Source organism: Alligator sinensis, unplaced genomic scaffold (genome assembly GCF_000455745.1).
Source record: "Alligator sinensis unplaced genomic scaffold, ASM45574v1 scaffold692_1, whole genome shotgun sequence".
Taxonomy (NCBI): domain Eukaryota; kingdom Metazoa; phylum Chordata; order Crocodylia; family Alligatoridae; genus Alligator; species Alligator sinensis.
Genome location: NW_005842238.1, coordinates 1292038 through 1307032, shown reverse-complemented (window position 1 = coordinate 1307032; position 14995 = coordinate 1292038). Strand labels below are relative to the sequence as shown.

Sequence of the window (14995 nt, the reverse complement as noted above, 5' to 3'; positions counted from 1 at the left end):
GGTGACAGTATATTAGTGCAGGGAACACTCAAAAAGTGAAGTTGGAATGTCTACATGGGAGTACCCTGGGCCATGGCAGTGTGATGCACTTGCCCTTTTCAGCACAGTCAAATCCTTGCTTAGCCAGACTAGCTGAAACTCATCATGAAGCCTCACTGACTTTGCTGCAGTTCCCAGGCTGTGTACAGGAAAGCCCAGAGGCAGCAGAGAAAGCTGCAAGTTTGTATTGAGCTGCCTGGGTAGAGCTAAGGCAGGTTGAATTGCAGAGTCCTGCCAGATCTGTTGTAGCAGAGGCCCTTTTGGCTCTGGGTACTTGCACCTTACCCTGGACAGACAGGAGGCACAGCCAGGGGACACCAGCACCACTGCTTTGGAGTAACTGAACCCAGATTTTAGTTCATGATAAGAAGTGGACAAATGATTGGTTTTTCCATGCTGGCTACCTGCAGTCTCCACTTTCATGAACTTGCATGGAGCAAACATCTACCTGGGGATTAAACTGACTAGGCAAGAAGGAATACTATCAGTCCCCCAGTGTAAATTACACCTTTTCCTGATGGGCAAATTTCCCTGTAGGTATAGCAACTTACACCATTGCAAGGCTGTGTGTCATGTATCCACCCCTTGTTTACTGCAAAATAAAGGCCTTCACTCCATGGGAAATGTATTCTATGTCTATTCAATGACTTGCTAGTGTCACTTACTACTTAGGCTCCAGCAGTGAGTAGCACAGAGCATAAGCTGGGCAGTGCTGACTGGAAGCTCTGTGGTGAAATGTGATGCTATTTCCAAGGTCACTGAAGCACTTGCCTGCCCCAGGGAACCGGGTTCTTTCTCCCATTATCATAGCTCTGGCTGGGCACATCCAAGCTTCCTCCAATCCCATGATCCCTTTAGCTTCTTCCTGTTCTAGACCTCAACATGAGCCTGAACCTAACACTGCTGCAGCTGGAGTGGCTCTATGAGGGGTAGGGACAGGTCACACTGAATCTTGGACGTTAATGCCTGGCCTTACGTTCCAGGGCCCTGCTCCTGGTAGAGCTAAAACTTTGAAGGACAAGGGGGCTGGGTGCACAGGTTCCAATGCATCAGTTGAACTCAGGCAGGTCAGTGTGCACAGCAGCTGCTTGCACCAGGCTGGGCTCCAGGCATCAGCATTTCCATGGGCATCAGCATTCACAGGCAGCACAAGAAGGGGAAGGCAAGATCATGATTTTCATAGCCCTCTCAGACCTACTTTTATCAGGGACCTCTTGCCCTCTAGTGACTTGCTGTAATGTAACCTGGTCCTGGGTTCCTACCTGGTTTAACTGTCAGATGATCGGAGGGAAAGACATTAACCAAGCCATTTCAGCAGGTGCTACAGCAGCTGACTCAGCTGGGTAGAATTTCCTGGTCAGGTTGCTGGGGCTGTGACAGCTTTGCATTGCTGCCACCTATAGGCCCTGATTTTTCACACATGGATTTTCCCTGAGCCTCAGGTTCTCCCCACATGGGGTGTGTACAGAAGTGCTCTGTGCATGTTTTACAGTGCTGTAATTTAGAGCACTTTTTATCCCACTGTAAAGTTACAGTGCTCTTAAACGTGGCAGAAGTGCAGTGTTTGATGAGTGCGGGGGGACCTCTGAGCCTTCCTGCACTTTCCAGGCTAGGAGGCAGGGGCACTCCACAGCCTCCTGGGGCTTCTCCACTGGTCAGAAATTTGACTAGTATACAGAAGTTATTTGAAGTCCTGTAAGTTGCTAAAGTGCTGTAAAATATAGCGCTTCAAATTTAATACCTCAGGGTGCTCGTACACATGATGAAAATTGGCTGTTTTTGTGGTTTAATTGCATCACACTGTATACGTGCAGGGTTTTTTTTATGATTTAAATGAGTTTGCTACGTTGCAAACTAAACCACATCCGCATGTAGTTTAGATTGCAATGTAGCTATTTGTAAGGTTGCAGCCTTTGACAGCTCGCCCCCCCATGGGAGAGGCAAACTGAAGGCAGAAGCAGTGAGGGGCCCAATCTATTTTTTTTCTACAGAACCTGCCTCCTGTGGCCAGGGGGCAAACTGCCAGTGGGCTGAGTGGCCCCTGAGCTGTGGAGGGCCCTAGTCCTTCCTTCCACGGTGGCAGCACCCCTTGGGACTGCCCAGGCCGGCTGCTAGTGAGCGGGTGCTATGCTAGCTCAGGGTCAGGGAACAGCTGGATTGGGCTGGGTGCTGCCTGAGAGCTGGGGTAGCACTTGCCGGCTAGCCACCTGCCTGGGCAGCCCTGGGGGGTGCTGCTGCTGTGGAGGGAAGGTCTGGGGCCCCCCGCAGCTCAGGGCCCACCGGCAACTCACCCCCCAGCCATGGGAGAGGCAGGCAGGCTTTATGGAACAAAATAGAAAAGGAACAGGCCCCTTGTCACTTCTTTTCTTTCCTCAGCGGAGCCTGCCAGTGCAAGCTGCCACTGAGCCATGCAGTCCCTGAGCTGCAGGATGACCGTGTCCTTCCCCCTGTGAAGGCAGTGCCCCCTGGGGCCGCCTGGGTGGAGTGCTAGTTGTACAGGTGCTCCCCAGCTCTCAGGCAGCACCCACTGGATCCAACTCTTCCCCAAGCCCATGTCAGGAGCAGCAACTGGTGGGCTTCTAGCGTGCAGGCTCAGGGAAGAGTTGGATCTGGCCGGTGCTGCCTGCAAGCTGGGACAGCACCCGCGCAGCTAGCTTGGGTGGTCCTGGGGGGCACCGCTGCCACTGAGGAAAGGACCAGGCCTCCCTGCAGCATAGGGGCTACACGGCCCGGTGGCAGCTTGCATGGGCAGGCTCCATTGAGGAAAAACAAACAGTGGGGGGCCTGATCCTTTTTTATTTTCTGCAGAGCCTGCCTGTCTCTCCCATGGCTATGGAGCAAGCTGCCAGCAGGCCCTGAGCTGTGGGGGCCTCTGGCCCTTCCCTCCACAGTGGCAGCACCTCCTGGACAGCACCTGCTTATTAGCAGCCCACCCAAACAGCCCCAGGAGGCACCACTGCCATGGAGGGAAGCACCAGGGCTCCCCAGAGATCAGCAGCAGCTTGACCCACTGGTAGCTCACCCCCCCACCAGGCCACGGGAGAGGTGGGCAGGCACTATAACGGTGATGAAAGCCTAAATTGAAACAGTGGGTTTTTAAGCATCACAATTAAAAGCCTACCATTTCAATTTAGGGGACTAAACCCTCATCACATGTAGAAGTGGCCTTATTTAACAAGAGTTAATTTAAAGCACTCTAACAATTTTTAAAGTGCTGTAAAGCCATGCACTTCTCCTAAGTCATGGCAATAAAGCACTTTAAATGGTGAAAAATCAACTTCTGTACACACCTATAATTCTGCCCTGGAGCTGCTACTTTCAGGCCGTGGGTGTGAGTCCCCCTCTGGCACCCATGCGAATGGTGGTGTTTGTGGTAGAAGAACCTCCATGGATCAGAAGTGCACCATGAAACTCCAAAGAGAAGGACTGAAGCTTGGGCTGAGGCCCTTAAGGTGTATCCTCTGTCCTTAGCTTTCAGAAACTCTTTGGAATATTCCTAGTATAAGCAAAGAGGTCATGGTCATGCTCCCTAACTCCTTCCAACCAGGGGACTCAGGGCAGGACAGCTCCCTGTAGTTTGCTTTATAGTGTTTGGCCTGGACTAGATTGAAGGCTCAAAACACAGACTTCCCCAGATATCCCTATTCCTACCGCTCAAGATCTCACTGACAGAAAGTCCAACATCAGCCCGTTTTTAGTTTCTCTCCATTTTCTTGTTTGACCTCCTGGCACCACACTCGCAGTTCTCTTCCTTCTGCAGCACTACTATTCTCTTTCCTGTACAATCACATGCTCTCACCTAACCTGCAAAAATTCTTCCTTTGACTAGAATCTGAACCGTCTCCAGGCTGTGGTTTCCCTTCTTTCTGCACTTACCTCCTCCTCTTCTTACGCGTAGATTTCTTTTTCTTCTTCTTCCCCCTGGAGGGAGGTGGTGGCGTGCACTCCTCATGACCCAGGGAGCTGGAGAGAGAGAAGAAGAAAAAGGACCTTGGGTTGACTAGTGTCAGCCAATGCTGGTTTTGTCAAGTCCCTGAATTCCCAGCTAGTCCGCATTGAGGGACATTTCTTGCAGCAGGGCTGTCCATGAAAGATTGGGTTTCATGGCAGATCTATAATGCAGGGTGAATACTTAATTACCGTGTCATGAGTAATTTGGTCATGCTTTAAATTAACTGTCTCCTCTAAGGATTTAATGTAGATATAATGAGATAGCTGCTGTATGTTGCTCATATGCCAGTTGATTATTTAAAACATATTTCTTGAGGTTAACAACTCTAATAGATTTATAAGTTTTGTTACCCTCAGTAAATATGTTTTAAATAATTAATTGGCATTTAATTCGCATACAATAATTATTGCAACTAGATACATCTCTCTAAATTTAATAACAGAGTTAATGTATGTTAAAGAGCAATTGATTATAAAAAATATTTATTGAGGTGTTATGGTAATTTAATGAGATATATATCTCTTACACAGTTGTTAAACCTCAAAAATATGCTCCTATGAATTCATTTTTGAACGTTTGGTGCATAAGCATATTGCATTTAAATTAAAAGCAAATACTGTAGTTAAACGAGTGTAGGACTCTTAGTTTAAAATGTGACAGTGATTTGTGGCTATTCTTTAACCAAAGCAAACAATCTTAAAAATGGAGGAAATGGGTATAGGCTAAGGGATGGAGGAGGTGATGGGGCATCAGGACTCCTGGGTTGTGTTCTTGGCTTTGATCTTGACTTCCCATGATACCTTGAGCAAGTCATAATGTACTGTGTGGAGCAGATCTAAGCCAACACTGAGAGGACTGGAAAATATCACATTGATACAAGCCAGATTTCATTATCTCAGCCTCCCACTGAAGTTAACAGGAATTGTGGAGTGTCAAGACCTCTGAAAAGCAGCTTCAAAGGTGTCTTTATTTGGGAAGCCTGCAATGGTGGCACCTAAAATTAGTAGATCCCTTTGAAAAGACAGGCTTTGGTGTGTCTTTGCCTTGTTTTCCCCATTTACAAAATGAGAAGACAGGGATGGTGTGTGGTTTAGGCCAGGTCTGTAGAGTACTACTGGGGTCTCATATCTGCAAAGTGATCCTTGGGGGTTGCACATACCCAGCAAATTGTATCAGGGTTTAGATAAGACATCTAAAACTACTGAATGTAAAGTTGTTTTTTTTCATTTTTATTACTTGATTAATATTTACTATTAATAATTGCAGAAAAGGTACTTGTTATTACTTATGGAACTACCTATGGCATCAAGACATTTCACTTGACAGGGCTGTGGGTAGGGCTGACTCGTGCTATTTTGCTCTTCTGGGCAAATTACATTTTGCTGCCCCTTCCCCCATTTGCAGAGCTAACTACACTAGCAAATCCAAAACTGCAGATCATTAGGTGGCTCAAAAAATGCCTCCCTCATATCTTGCCAGTCAGGCGGCTGCCCAGTTGGCCTCTAGCATGGGCTGGCCTTGGCTATGGGAAGGAAGGGTTGACCTGCAGTTGTCACTAACTCCTATTCAGGATCTTCCATATGCTGAAGGGGGCCCAGCCAGACATGGTCTTGTCTAGGGCTTGAATTACTATTAAAATTACACTCCTGTAAAAAGCCAATTGTGTAGTGCTTTTAATACACTTTTTTATTGCCCTACAAAACTAAACTTTATGCTAATGCTTTGGTCATGAACCGTGAATAACTGAACAGCACAGTATTTCTGAAACAGTTGAAAAAAAGCTTTATAATCAGGACTCAAGCAGTAAATGTGTAACAAGCAGAACGCTTCTCCCTCCCCTTCCACAGAGCTAGCTGCTCACTAATTTATTTTTAACAAGGGGAATGAGCCCCATCAGGGAAGGATTACTGAGAGATTTCTACCAGGATCAAGAGAGCATCAGTCTTATGCTTCCAAAGCAGCCAGAAGGGTCACAACTTTAAAGAGGCTGGTTCTGCCACCCATCTACATGACTTTGAGCTCCCAGCAGGAGGGCAGTCTTGTGGCTAAGGTGCATGCCAGATGTGGGAGATCTCCATTCAGTTCTTGGCTTTATGTATATGAATGTGGGCAGTCATTTAATTTCTCCAGGCCTCATTTCCCATGGCTAGTACCACCCTTTCTTTTCTAGTTACAAGTTTTTTAGGTCAGGGCCTCTCTCTCACCTGGGGTTCGTGATCCTGGGAGCCCTACCAGGTTCTGCTGAATAGATCAGAGAAGTCCAGCATGCTGCAGGGCAAGGTGCTGCTCAGCATGTATGAGACTGGGAGAGTCTCAGCCTAACCCAACTACAAAGCAAACTCTCCAGCACAGGCTCACAACACCATGACAGAAGAAAAAGAACACAAACTGTCTGGTTTCACCCTGCCTGAAGTGATGTTGCCACAGCTCCCCTACTGCAAGAACAAGCAGACTTCCAGCAGGAACCAGCTGGAACCAGCAGACTTACAGCACCCCTTTGAAATGGGGCTGCCACAACAGTAAGGTCTGGTGTGTACTGACTGTCCCTCAACAGCACTCTACCCTTTAAAACAGTGAACAGAAGATGCCATGTCCAATGCGACTGCAAGTACATTCAACCCCCTTGCTCCTGTGACAAATGCCCTGGCAACTGGGAAAAAGCTGGGAACTGGGGTAAAGCTAGAAATGGCAACTGGGAATGGCCAGGCCCTGGCTCTCACAGAGGACCTGGGAGGTGGTGCTTCCAGGTGCATGATGCATTCTAACATCATGCCGGGACATCTGCTTTAATGCGGCCTCTGGCAATAAAGTGCTTATTATTTGTTAAGCACAAACACAGGCAGCTGTGTTTGTCTTGTAGGGCTTACAGTCCAGCTATACAATATGGCACACCTAGGAGGCTCAAAGGCTTAATGTTTTATTGGTGTAGTTTAACCATCTTGGGTTCAAAGTAAGTGGAGGGCTTGGAGGGCAAATGTAACAGAGGGTCTTTGAGGTTGCATCCCCTTCCTGATATATTTGATATCCTGCCTCCCTGCCCTTCATCAGCAGTTGCATAAAACTAAAGCAGTAACACATAGCCTAAGACTATGGGAGAGATCAAAAGCATATTCTGCTCCTGTTCCTGGGCCCCTTTTTTAGATGCATCAACTCCATGTCATTCTAAGACACATTCTCTTTCACCATCCTTTTGCAGTACATTCTCCGGGCACCGAGGTCAGCGGATGGATTCTAGATTCATACCGACATAATAGGGAACAAAATCTGTCCCATTCACTTCAAACCACTTGTTCTTTTGAACACGATTATGGGTCAATGGATTGCTTTTTTCCAGGCTGAGACACCAGCTCTGTACACGATAGTGAACGTCAAGTCATCCTCTCTTGCTCAACAAAGGGGGGAATGGAGCCTCCTCCTCTGATTAGCATTTAAATATTTCCTCTCTTGCTTTTTCCTCTCAAGTATTCAAATCTCCAGTGGAATATTTGTTAGGAGATGTACTACACTGCTTTTCTGATAGTGGGCTTGATGGGCCTTTTATCTGTGCTAAGGTAAAAAAAAAAAAAAAAGTCTTTTTGAGGAAGACTGTAATTTTTCTTTAAAATCAGACATCAGTCTCAGTATAGAGGCATGTGGGCTTTTTGTCAGCCTTGCAAGCTAATTTCCCCCAGGCTGTCCTGCCTGAATTGTGGGATGCCGTGCTCAGACTGGTTCACTCCTGGTTTGCTTCCCCATTATATTTTCCCCATTAGTTTGCTCCCCTTTAATCGGTCTATGACAGTTTTCCACAAGCAAAGGCCCACCTGGTGCTTTCAGGGACAGAGTTGTATTTTTGATCAAGAAACTACAAAACAAGACCAAACCTTAACAAGCTTTCCAGGCAGCTCATGGGAGGTTGTTCCAACATGCTGTGTTTGCTCTGCCTCCCAAACCAGCTGCCACCCCTGCCAATAGGCAGCTCCTTTGAAATGGAAAGCTGCAGGACTGTAAAACAGCCACCACCCTTACAGCTGAACCCTGTGCCATATCTGTAATAACCATGCTGAACCCAAGCCAAAGAATTTAATCTGGTTCTGCTGTACTGAGCCTAGTACCATGGTCTTCCTCCTGTGAGGTTTATTGTAAAGTTCCAATTGCTTTTCAATGGAAAGAAATCCTCTTTTGATTCAGGGCACAAGGCAACCCCTGCCTGCCAGGAGACAAGCAACAACTTACTTTGTGGCAAGACTTTCTGTAATAACCTCTTCTAGGGCTTCTTGTCTCTCCCTCTGTAGCATCGTGGGGGCAGGGCACGGCTATTTTCAGAATAGGGGTGAAAGGGAGCAGAGGGGAGCTCGTTCTAGTGTTTCCCAGCAGGCACTGGAGAGTGGGGTGAGTGAATTGGAGCCCCTCTACCTCGGGGGGGGGGGGAAGGGAAGGGGGCAATACACCTGCCCCACCATCCAGCAGGGGCTGAAAAAAACCCAAACCAAACTCTCTCTGCTTCCTTTTTCCCCTCCCATTCTGAAAAGAGCAACAAGCTGGGAGTCAGCACAGACACAAGTTACAGAAGTCACTGTTTTGAAACATCTTCATCTGAACCATCATGCAATAAGGGTTCAGATTTTCACCTGATCAGCCACTTTTGAAGCTATCTGCAGCTGTGCACTTGTGTTTGGTCACAGCTATAGACAACTCTCTGTGGCAAGATCAGATGAAAATTGTCACTTCTCTCTGTGCCCAGAGACTACATAGAGGAGAAATGTTTCTATTCCCACTTCACAAAAAGCAGGATGAGATGGAGAGACTGTCAGAGATCACCTAAAGGTCTGTAGCAGGCCATGGAATTGAGTCCCAATCACTTGGATTCCCACTTGTCTCACCCAACAGACCATCCATCCTCTTGACTTCTCTGCCTTTCCAAGTATGCTTTACTGATACTTTAAATACTGATTTACTTCAGTAGGTGCTGTGGACACTCAGTACCTCTGAAAACATGGCTATGCAGTCCTTGGCCCTTTTTGCTGCTTTCTGACAGCTTATTCAGATGACCTTCAGCTCAGGCACCTCGCCCCTCACAGCCATAGGACAACAGGAGAACAAGCATTTAACCTCCAGCCCTGCCAGCAGATTCATGCAGAGCCTCTCTCAGTTTCTGCTGATAACTTCTTTTGTCTTTAATGCAGAAACTTTCTCCCTGAGCTGGTTGGGCTTTAATTGTTTCCCTTCGATTGTAATCAAAGTCTAATTAAAAATACACTTTAGATTATTGTACTGGTTCGCCTGAAATCTAAAGATATGAAATGTGTTTTCTTTCTCTTCTAGCTTTAACCAACCAGATAGGCTTTAATCCTGGAGATAATTTAACAGGCAGGGTTCAGAAAGTCTAGGCACTTCATTTAGAAACTTTTGATTCATTTTCCTCTGTTCAAGCCTCCAGAGGCTAAAGATGAATCGGTAATAAATTGCCCCTTTACCATCACAAGCCCTGCATTGTTGGGCTGTGATTGAGGGGAGGGTGGAAGGGAACCTCTTCTGTTATGGCAATTCTAAACTACCATCACCACCACCCAACATGGGGCATTGGGATGCTGTGTTCAAACCAGTTTGCAATGGTGACCAGCCAGGTCATGCTCACAAACAACAGATTGGATACCATTTACTTAAGTACCCATCTCAGGCAGACACTTGCAAACTCAGCCCAGGGAATTCACAGTATGTGGGGACTGCGGTGATGCTAGGAGTTCAGCGGAAGATGCCATTGCTACAAGCAGGAGAATGAAGTGCCCTCCATACTGAAATGGGGCTAAGTTAATAAAATCACCCACTTAAAAGCAGGTATGAAGCCATCATGACCACAGTGGGCTAGTGGCCCAGGGTGGATGCCAAGGGGGAAGCTCAGCCAGATAAATTAATCTAAATTAAACTTGAAAAATGGACTAATTAAACCCTATGAAATCCCTGTGTGGACACACTTACAAGAATTAAAATGGGCTTAGTTCTGAATGAGTGTCCACACAGGGATTTAATGAAGTTTAATTAATCAATTTTAAATTTATACTTTCAGGTAATTTGGATTAACTTCCCTGAATGCCCCCGAAGACAAGTCCCTTAGACTCCCATGTACAACTGAATGAAGACTGCAAAATATGAGACTCCCTGCAGGGATGGATGGGAACATTAGGAAGATAGCTTTGCATACCCGCTCTCACACAAACCGTCCCCTTGTATTTCCAACTGCTTTGAGAAAGGACATCAGGTGCTGGGACTTTACCTGCGTGATCTGTGGTGAGTATTCTCTTTGCGGTCCTTTCCTTTCACACAGCCATTGGTTTTGGAGGCCTCCTGAGCAAGGTTTCCACTTGGCTTTTCCGAGCGTCTGTCCTCTGTTGGGTACGACAGGCAGTTTGTTGTCTCGCTGCTGGGGCAACAGATCAGAGATACAAAACAATGCAGGATCATCCTTTCTGGTGGTCACATTCTTTGAATTATTACCATGATCATTATTTCTGTCATAGCAGTGCTTCAAGGCCCCATCTGCAAGCATTGTGCTAGGCAAGATACAAATGAATAGAGAACCAGAGAGCTTACAATCTCACCAAGATATGATGGTGGGGAGGGAGGGGGCGGCTTTCCTTCTACAGGCAGTAGCTGAGACCCAACCAGAAGCAATGACTTGCCTAAAGTCTCACAGGAAGAGACGTGAATTGACTGACCTCTGACTTCTAAGCCCAAGTTTAAGACTAACTGCAGGACTGCTGGCTCAGGACAGAATATAATACCGTATATAAGACCTGTGCTCTGTCAGAGAGGTGACACAAACAACATTGTAGAAAAGAGGCTCAGCAGGCTCTGGGCAAATTATTGTTTTGAACATTTTTCTTTGCAATACAGCTCTGGAGCTCAGACTATTCAGAAAGCCAACAACATAATAGAAGCTTAAGAAGAGAACGTGGTGGGACGCCACAAAGCAGTGCCTCGCAACAGCGCACAGAAGGAAGCAGGAACCACTTCATCCAATAAAAGCAACAAGGGGATTCTTCAGCAAAGAGAACTATTTTCCCATTCTCTTTGGTGTCACGGGAAACATTCACACTTCAAACTAGACTCAAGACGACCCTGGTTTGAAGCCTGGCTCTGATGTAACATAGGCACACTTCAATCTAGCTTCACATAAGAGGGGCCACAAGCATTTAGAAGCCAAGGCGGGAGGCTGCAGCTGATGACAGCTCATTTAACAGGTAAGGTATGAAGGAAAGAAAAAGGAAAAGAAAAGGCCAATGATTCTCCAATGCCGTAGCTCTAAGGCTACACAGAGGTCTTTGGGTTCACCCCAGTCAATGGGCTGCTGACTTTCACGCCAATGTCCACTGGCTTCAGACTGTACTAGCCAAACTGCCCTACTGTAGACCAGCCACAATATGCTGCTTCCATTTGCTGAGTGCAGCTGTTGTTTTTCTTCTTGGCAGTGCCTCCTCCTCAACTTCTCCCCCCAGGGCACAAGATGAATAGTTTTCCTACTTCTGAGACTAGCACCTTTGGCAGTGCTAGAGAGTAGCTTGGCTGGCACAACTTTTGTCTTTACCCAGAGGTCTTTTCTGAGAGCAGCAATGTGAAAAGCACAGTTTAATGGTACAAACAGGCCCCACAAAGGAAGAGGGACCAGACCTAGGTCAGTTCCAGCAGGAGAGAGAATGCCCTGACTGGGACGGTCCAGCAGTGGATTGTTTTTGGTTTAAATGCCTGCCCTGACTTCATTTAATCCAAAAGCTATGGTTAAATCTGGAAGGAAGAAAACCCTCCTGCCTGGAGACCTCCTCCTCTCCTGGCTTCTGGTTTTGTGGGGTTAGCAGGCAGACTTGAACCAGAAGCTTTCAAGTGGCTTTGACTCAATGGTATAGTAGAATGGCTGGAGCTCCTGAGCGAGGGGAAGGTGGGGAGTTGGTTGAGATCAATACAACAACTATACTAAATGCAACCAATAAGACAGGTGCCCTTTGATTTTGTCTTTTATGCATATCTGCCTTTCCAAGACCAAACCTGCTGCTTCAGAGGCTGATTTTGAGTGTCAACATACATGACAATAAGGAACATATTACTCAAAACCTATCATTGTAATTGGCACTGACCAGCTGACTATCAGCAGAAAGGTTCCCGAAAGCAAAGATGATCTCTCCAACTGGAGATGAGCCAGTGTGGGAAAGCTTGCTCTGCCATTGCCTCACACTGCCCCATTCAATAATAATTAGAAGAGTTCAGCTGTGGGGCTTTCAGGCCAGTACCTGATCAGTTTGAGAGAATTCTGATCATTTAATAAGATGGTTCTGGGGCTGAGATTTTGTACTGAGACAAGAGGACATTCTCCTGTGTGTAACCAAGTTACACATGGAAAAGTTTGGCCTCAGGCATGTTTGTATGCAAGTTAACCTATTATAAACGAATGCATTGTTCTTTGCTGTCAGCCAAAGGACAATTGTTCTTCTAGACTCAGGAAGGCAGCTGCCTTGGGCAGCATGGTGCCAGTAGAAATCAAGGGCAAGTAGATGACCAAAGTCCATCTGCGGCCACCTTCTTCTTGGACAGTTCCGCATCTCTAATGCCAGTTTAATCAAGCACGGTGGCTGCCACTTGGTCATCAGGTGTTACAGAAGGGAATGTGGCTTGTCACATTTCTCCTAGCTAAGGAAAAAAAGCAGAAGAAAGAGCAAATATTCTGCTGCATCAGTATAAACAGCTCCCTCCTTTCAGCCCCCTAATGAACTCTTTGCATCACAGAATCAGACAAGATATGGTCAGACAGTTCACGGGGCCTGTCAGCAATTTGGAGCTCACAATTTACACCTGACATAACCATAACTGAATGCAGGTCATAACTTTCCCTTCCCACCTTTCCTCACTTGTGCCTTATCTTTGTTTTCCTAACTGCCAGAGGACTTTGATTTGCAGCCTGTCTATATGCTCCTGGATTTATTTTGACCTAATTGGGAATAGGACTGAAATCAGAACATGGCAGCCATTTTAATGACATACTTGCACACGAGCAATGGAAGTGTGGAGGGCACTCAAGAAAGAGGGCTGAGCTCAAGCTACCTTACCATTGCTGCCACAAACTAAGCATCTCAACTCTATTCAGACTTGCTTCTACACAGCCCATCCTAATGGACATGCAGTCAACTGCTGTAGCTCTAGGCCAAAAAAGTACATGTTTTTAAAGTTATCACAAACTAGTTGAAAAATCTTTTGCATTCTAGACACAAAACCAAAACCTAATCTCTGGCCACCAATGTATTTTAAACTCTTCCCAATTCTCAACATTTAGGTAAGACAGAAACTTTGCTGTTGGGTAGAGTCTACAGCAGCAGCAGAGTCCATTTGAAACAGGGGCTAAATCAAGTTAAAATCAGCTAGTTTTTTGTGTTTTGTCAAAGACCAAAAAGCTTAGGGAAATTTGTAACTCTGTACAATGCAGCTTCACTTCAAGGAAACTATGAATGCTGTATGAGTTTGGATGGAAACCACGTGAAACTCAGTGGCTCTAAGTAACATATAGAGGAGCTCTATGACATTGTCCCACAAGCCTCATGAACCCACCATAATTGTCTAATTGACCCCCCAGAGGAGCCAAAGGGGAGGCCTTTTACATGTCCTGTGTCTGCTGAAATAGTGGAACCTAGGGGAACATTCCTTCCTTGGAGACCCAAGAAGGGAAGTCAGCTTGAAAGAACTGGCGAATCAGTACCTCCACCCTGCACTTGGCTCGGTTTCTTCCCTGCCCAACCCTGCCCCATCTCCCTGGGGTATGCCATCCAAATGTACTCGTGAAGGGGGGCTCGAGGAAATGCACATCTATTCTAGACAGACTGTTTGCCATTGGACTGCACTGGTGGAAGCAAGCAGGCCCCACCATTCACAGCTCTGTACTGTTAATGACAGAGATGGTGCACAGACAAACAGGAAACCACAGTGAAAGGCAGGGAACCACATTGGCTTAAAGTTCATAAGAAACACCAGGGCTTGGAGAGGGGGAGAAGGAGGAGTTTTGCTTTTGCCAAATTAAACACACCAAAGAAAAGAAAATGGGTTTTCAGGCCCATGGGGTATTTCAAGGAGCAAAAAGATTAACAGAAAGCTATAAACCACACCTGACAGGGTTGCCATAACCATGGCTGTATTTGTATGACCTATAGCATTATTTAGATAAATAAAAGCTTATAAACTTTTCCGCTTGATCTGGATGCATGAGACTTGACTGTAGGGAAACTGACCCAAAATGAGAGCACTGACCAGGCTGGTGACCAGGTTCTTATGCACACACGTGGTCAAAATCTTCAGTGCAGTCTGGCTATGAAATACAAATGACTAGGATGCCTGGTTGGGAGTAACACTGAAGGTGTCTTTGGCCACAATCAGCTACTCTAGGCTGATTGGATCATAGAGCAAGAATCCCCAAACTCTTTGACATACAAATCTCCTATAATAGAGTACTTTGGTCCTGATCCTCAAAAGCTATTGCTTTCCGTTAAAAGATTCTCCTTGCCTTCCATGGGCTTTGCAGCAAGCCTTCAAATGGTATCCTATTGAACGCATACAGCTGAACTTTTGAGACCCAGAAATCTTTATCATTAGCTCCAGCCCCACACCCTTTTTGCTGAAGAGGAGGTGAAGAAAAAGAACCTTTCCCTCAGGTTGTGAAGGGGTAATGGAGCCACTCTGCCACTGCATCGGCCTCTGCCGTGTCCCTGTATTCCACAAGGGCCGGTAGCTGGAAGATTTGCATTGGCTGAGTTAGATAGCCCTGACATGGAGATTTACAAGGAAGATGATGGCATATGTGCATGGGCAATGGACTGGAGAATGACTGTCCAATACTGCCAAGTCAACTGTGCCCCTGTGTGTCCCCTGCTCCTATTACAGGAATGTATAGTAAATACTGTGTTGTTTAGGACTCACGCTGGGCCCAAGGTGCTTGAAAGTGATCCTCTTTATTCAGTCAGGCAATTCCAGTGAATTCACTGAACAACTCAT

At 46.3% G+C, this 14995-nt stretch overlaps 1 protein-coding gene across 1 annotated transcript in view; it reads right to left on the bottom strand.

The window, feature by feature from the left end:
* Nucleotides 1–14995, bottom strand: part of SRRM4 (serine/arginine repetitive matrix 4) — a 126543-nt gene that overhangs the window by 29394 nt on the left and 82154 nt on the right. The window contains exons 2-3 of the mRNA XM_014521664.1: nucleotides 10245–10391; nucleotides 3916–4002 (exon numbers count right to left, since the gene is read on the bottom strand). Coding sequence (XP_014377150.1) covers nucleotides 3916–4002; nucleotides 10245–10391 — 234 coding nt within the window. The remainder of the gene's footprint in view (nucleotides 1–3915; nucleotides 4003–10244; nucleotides 10392–14995) is intronic.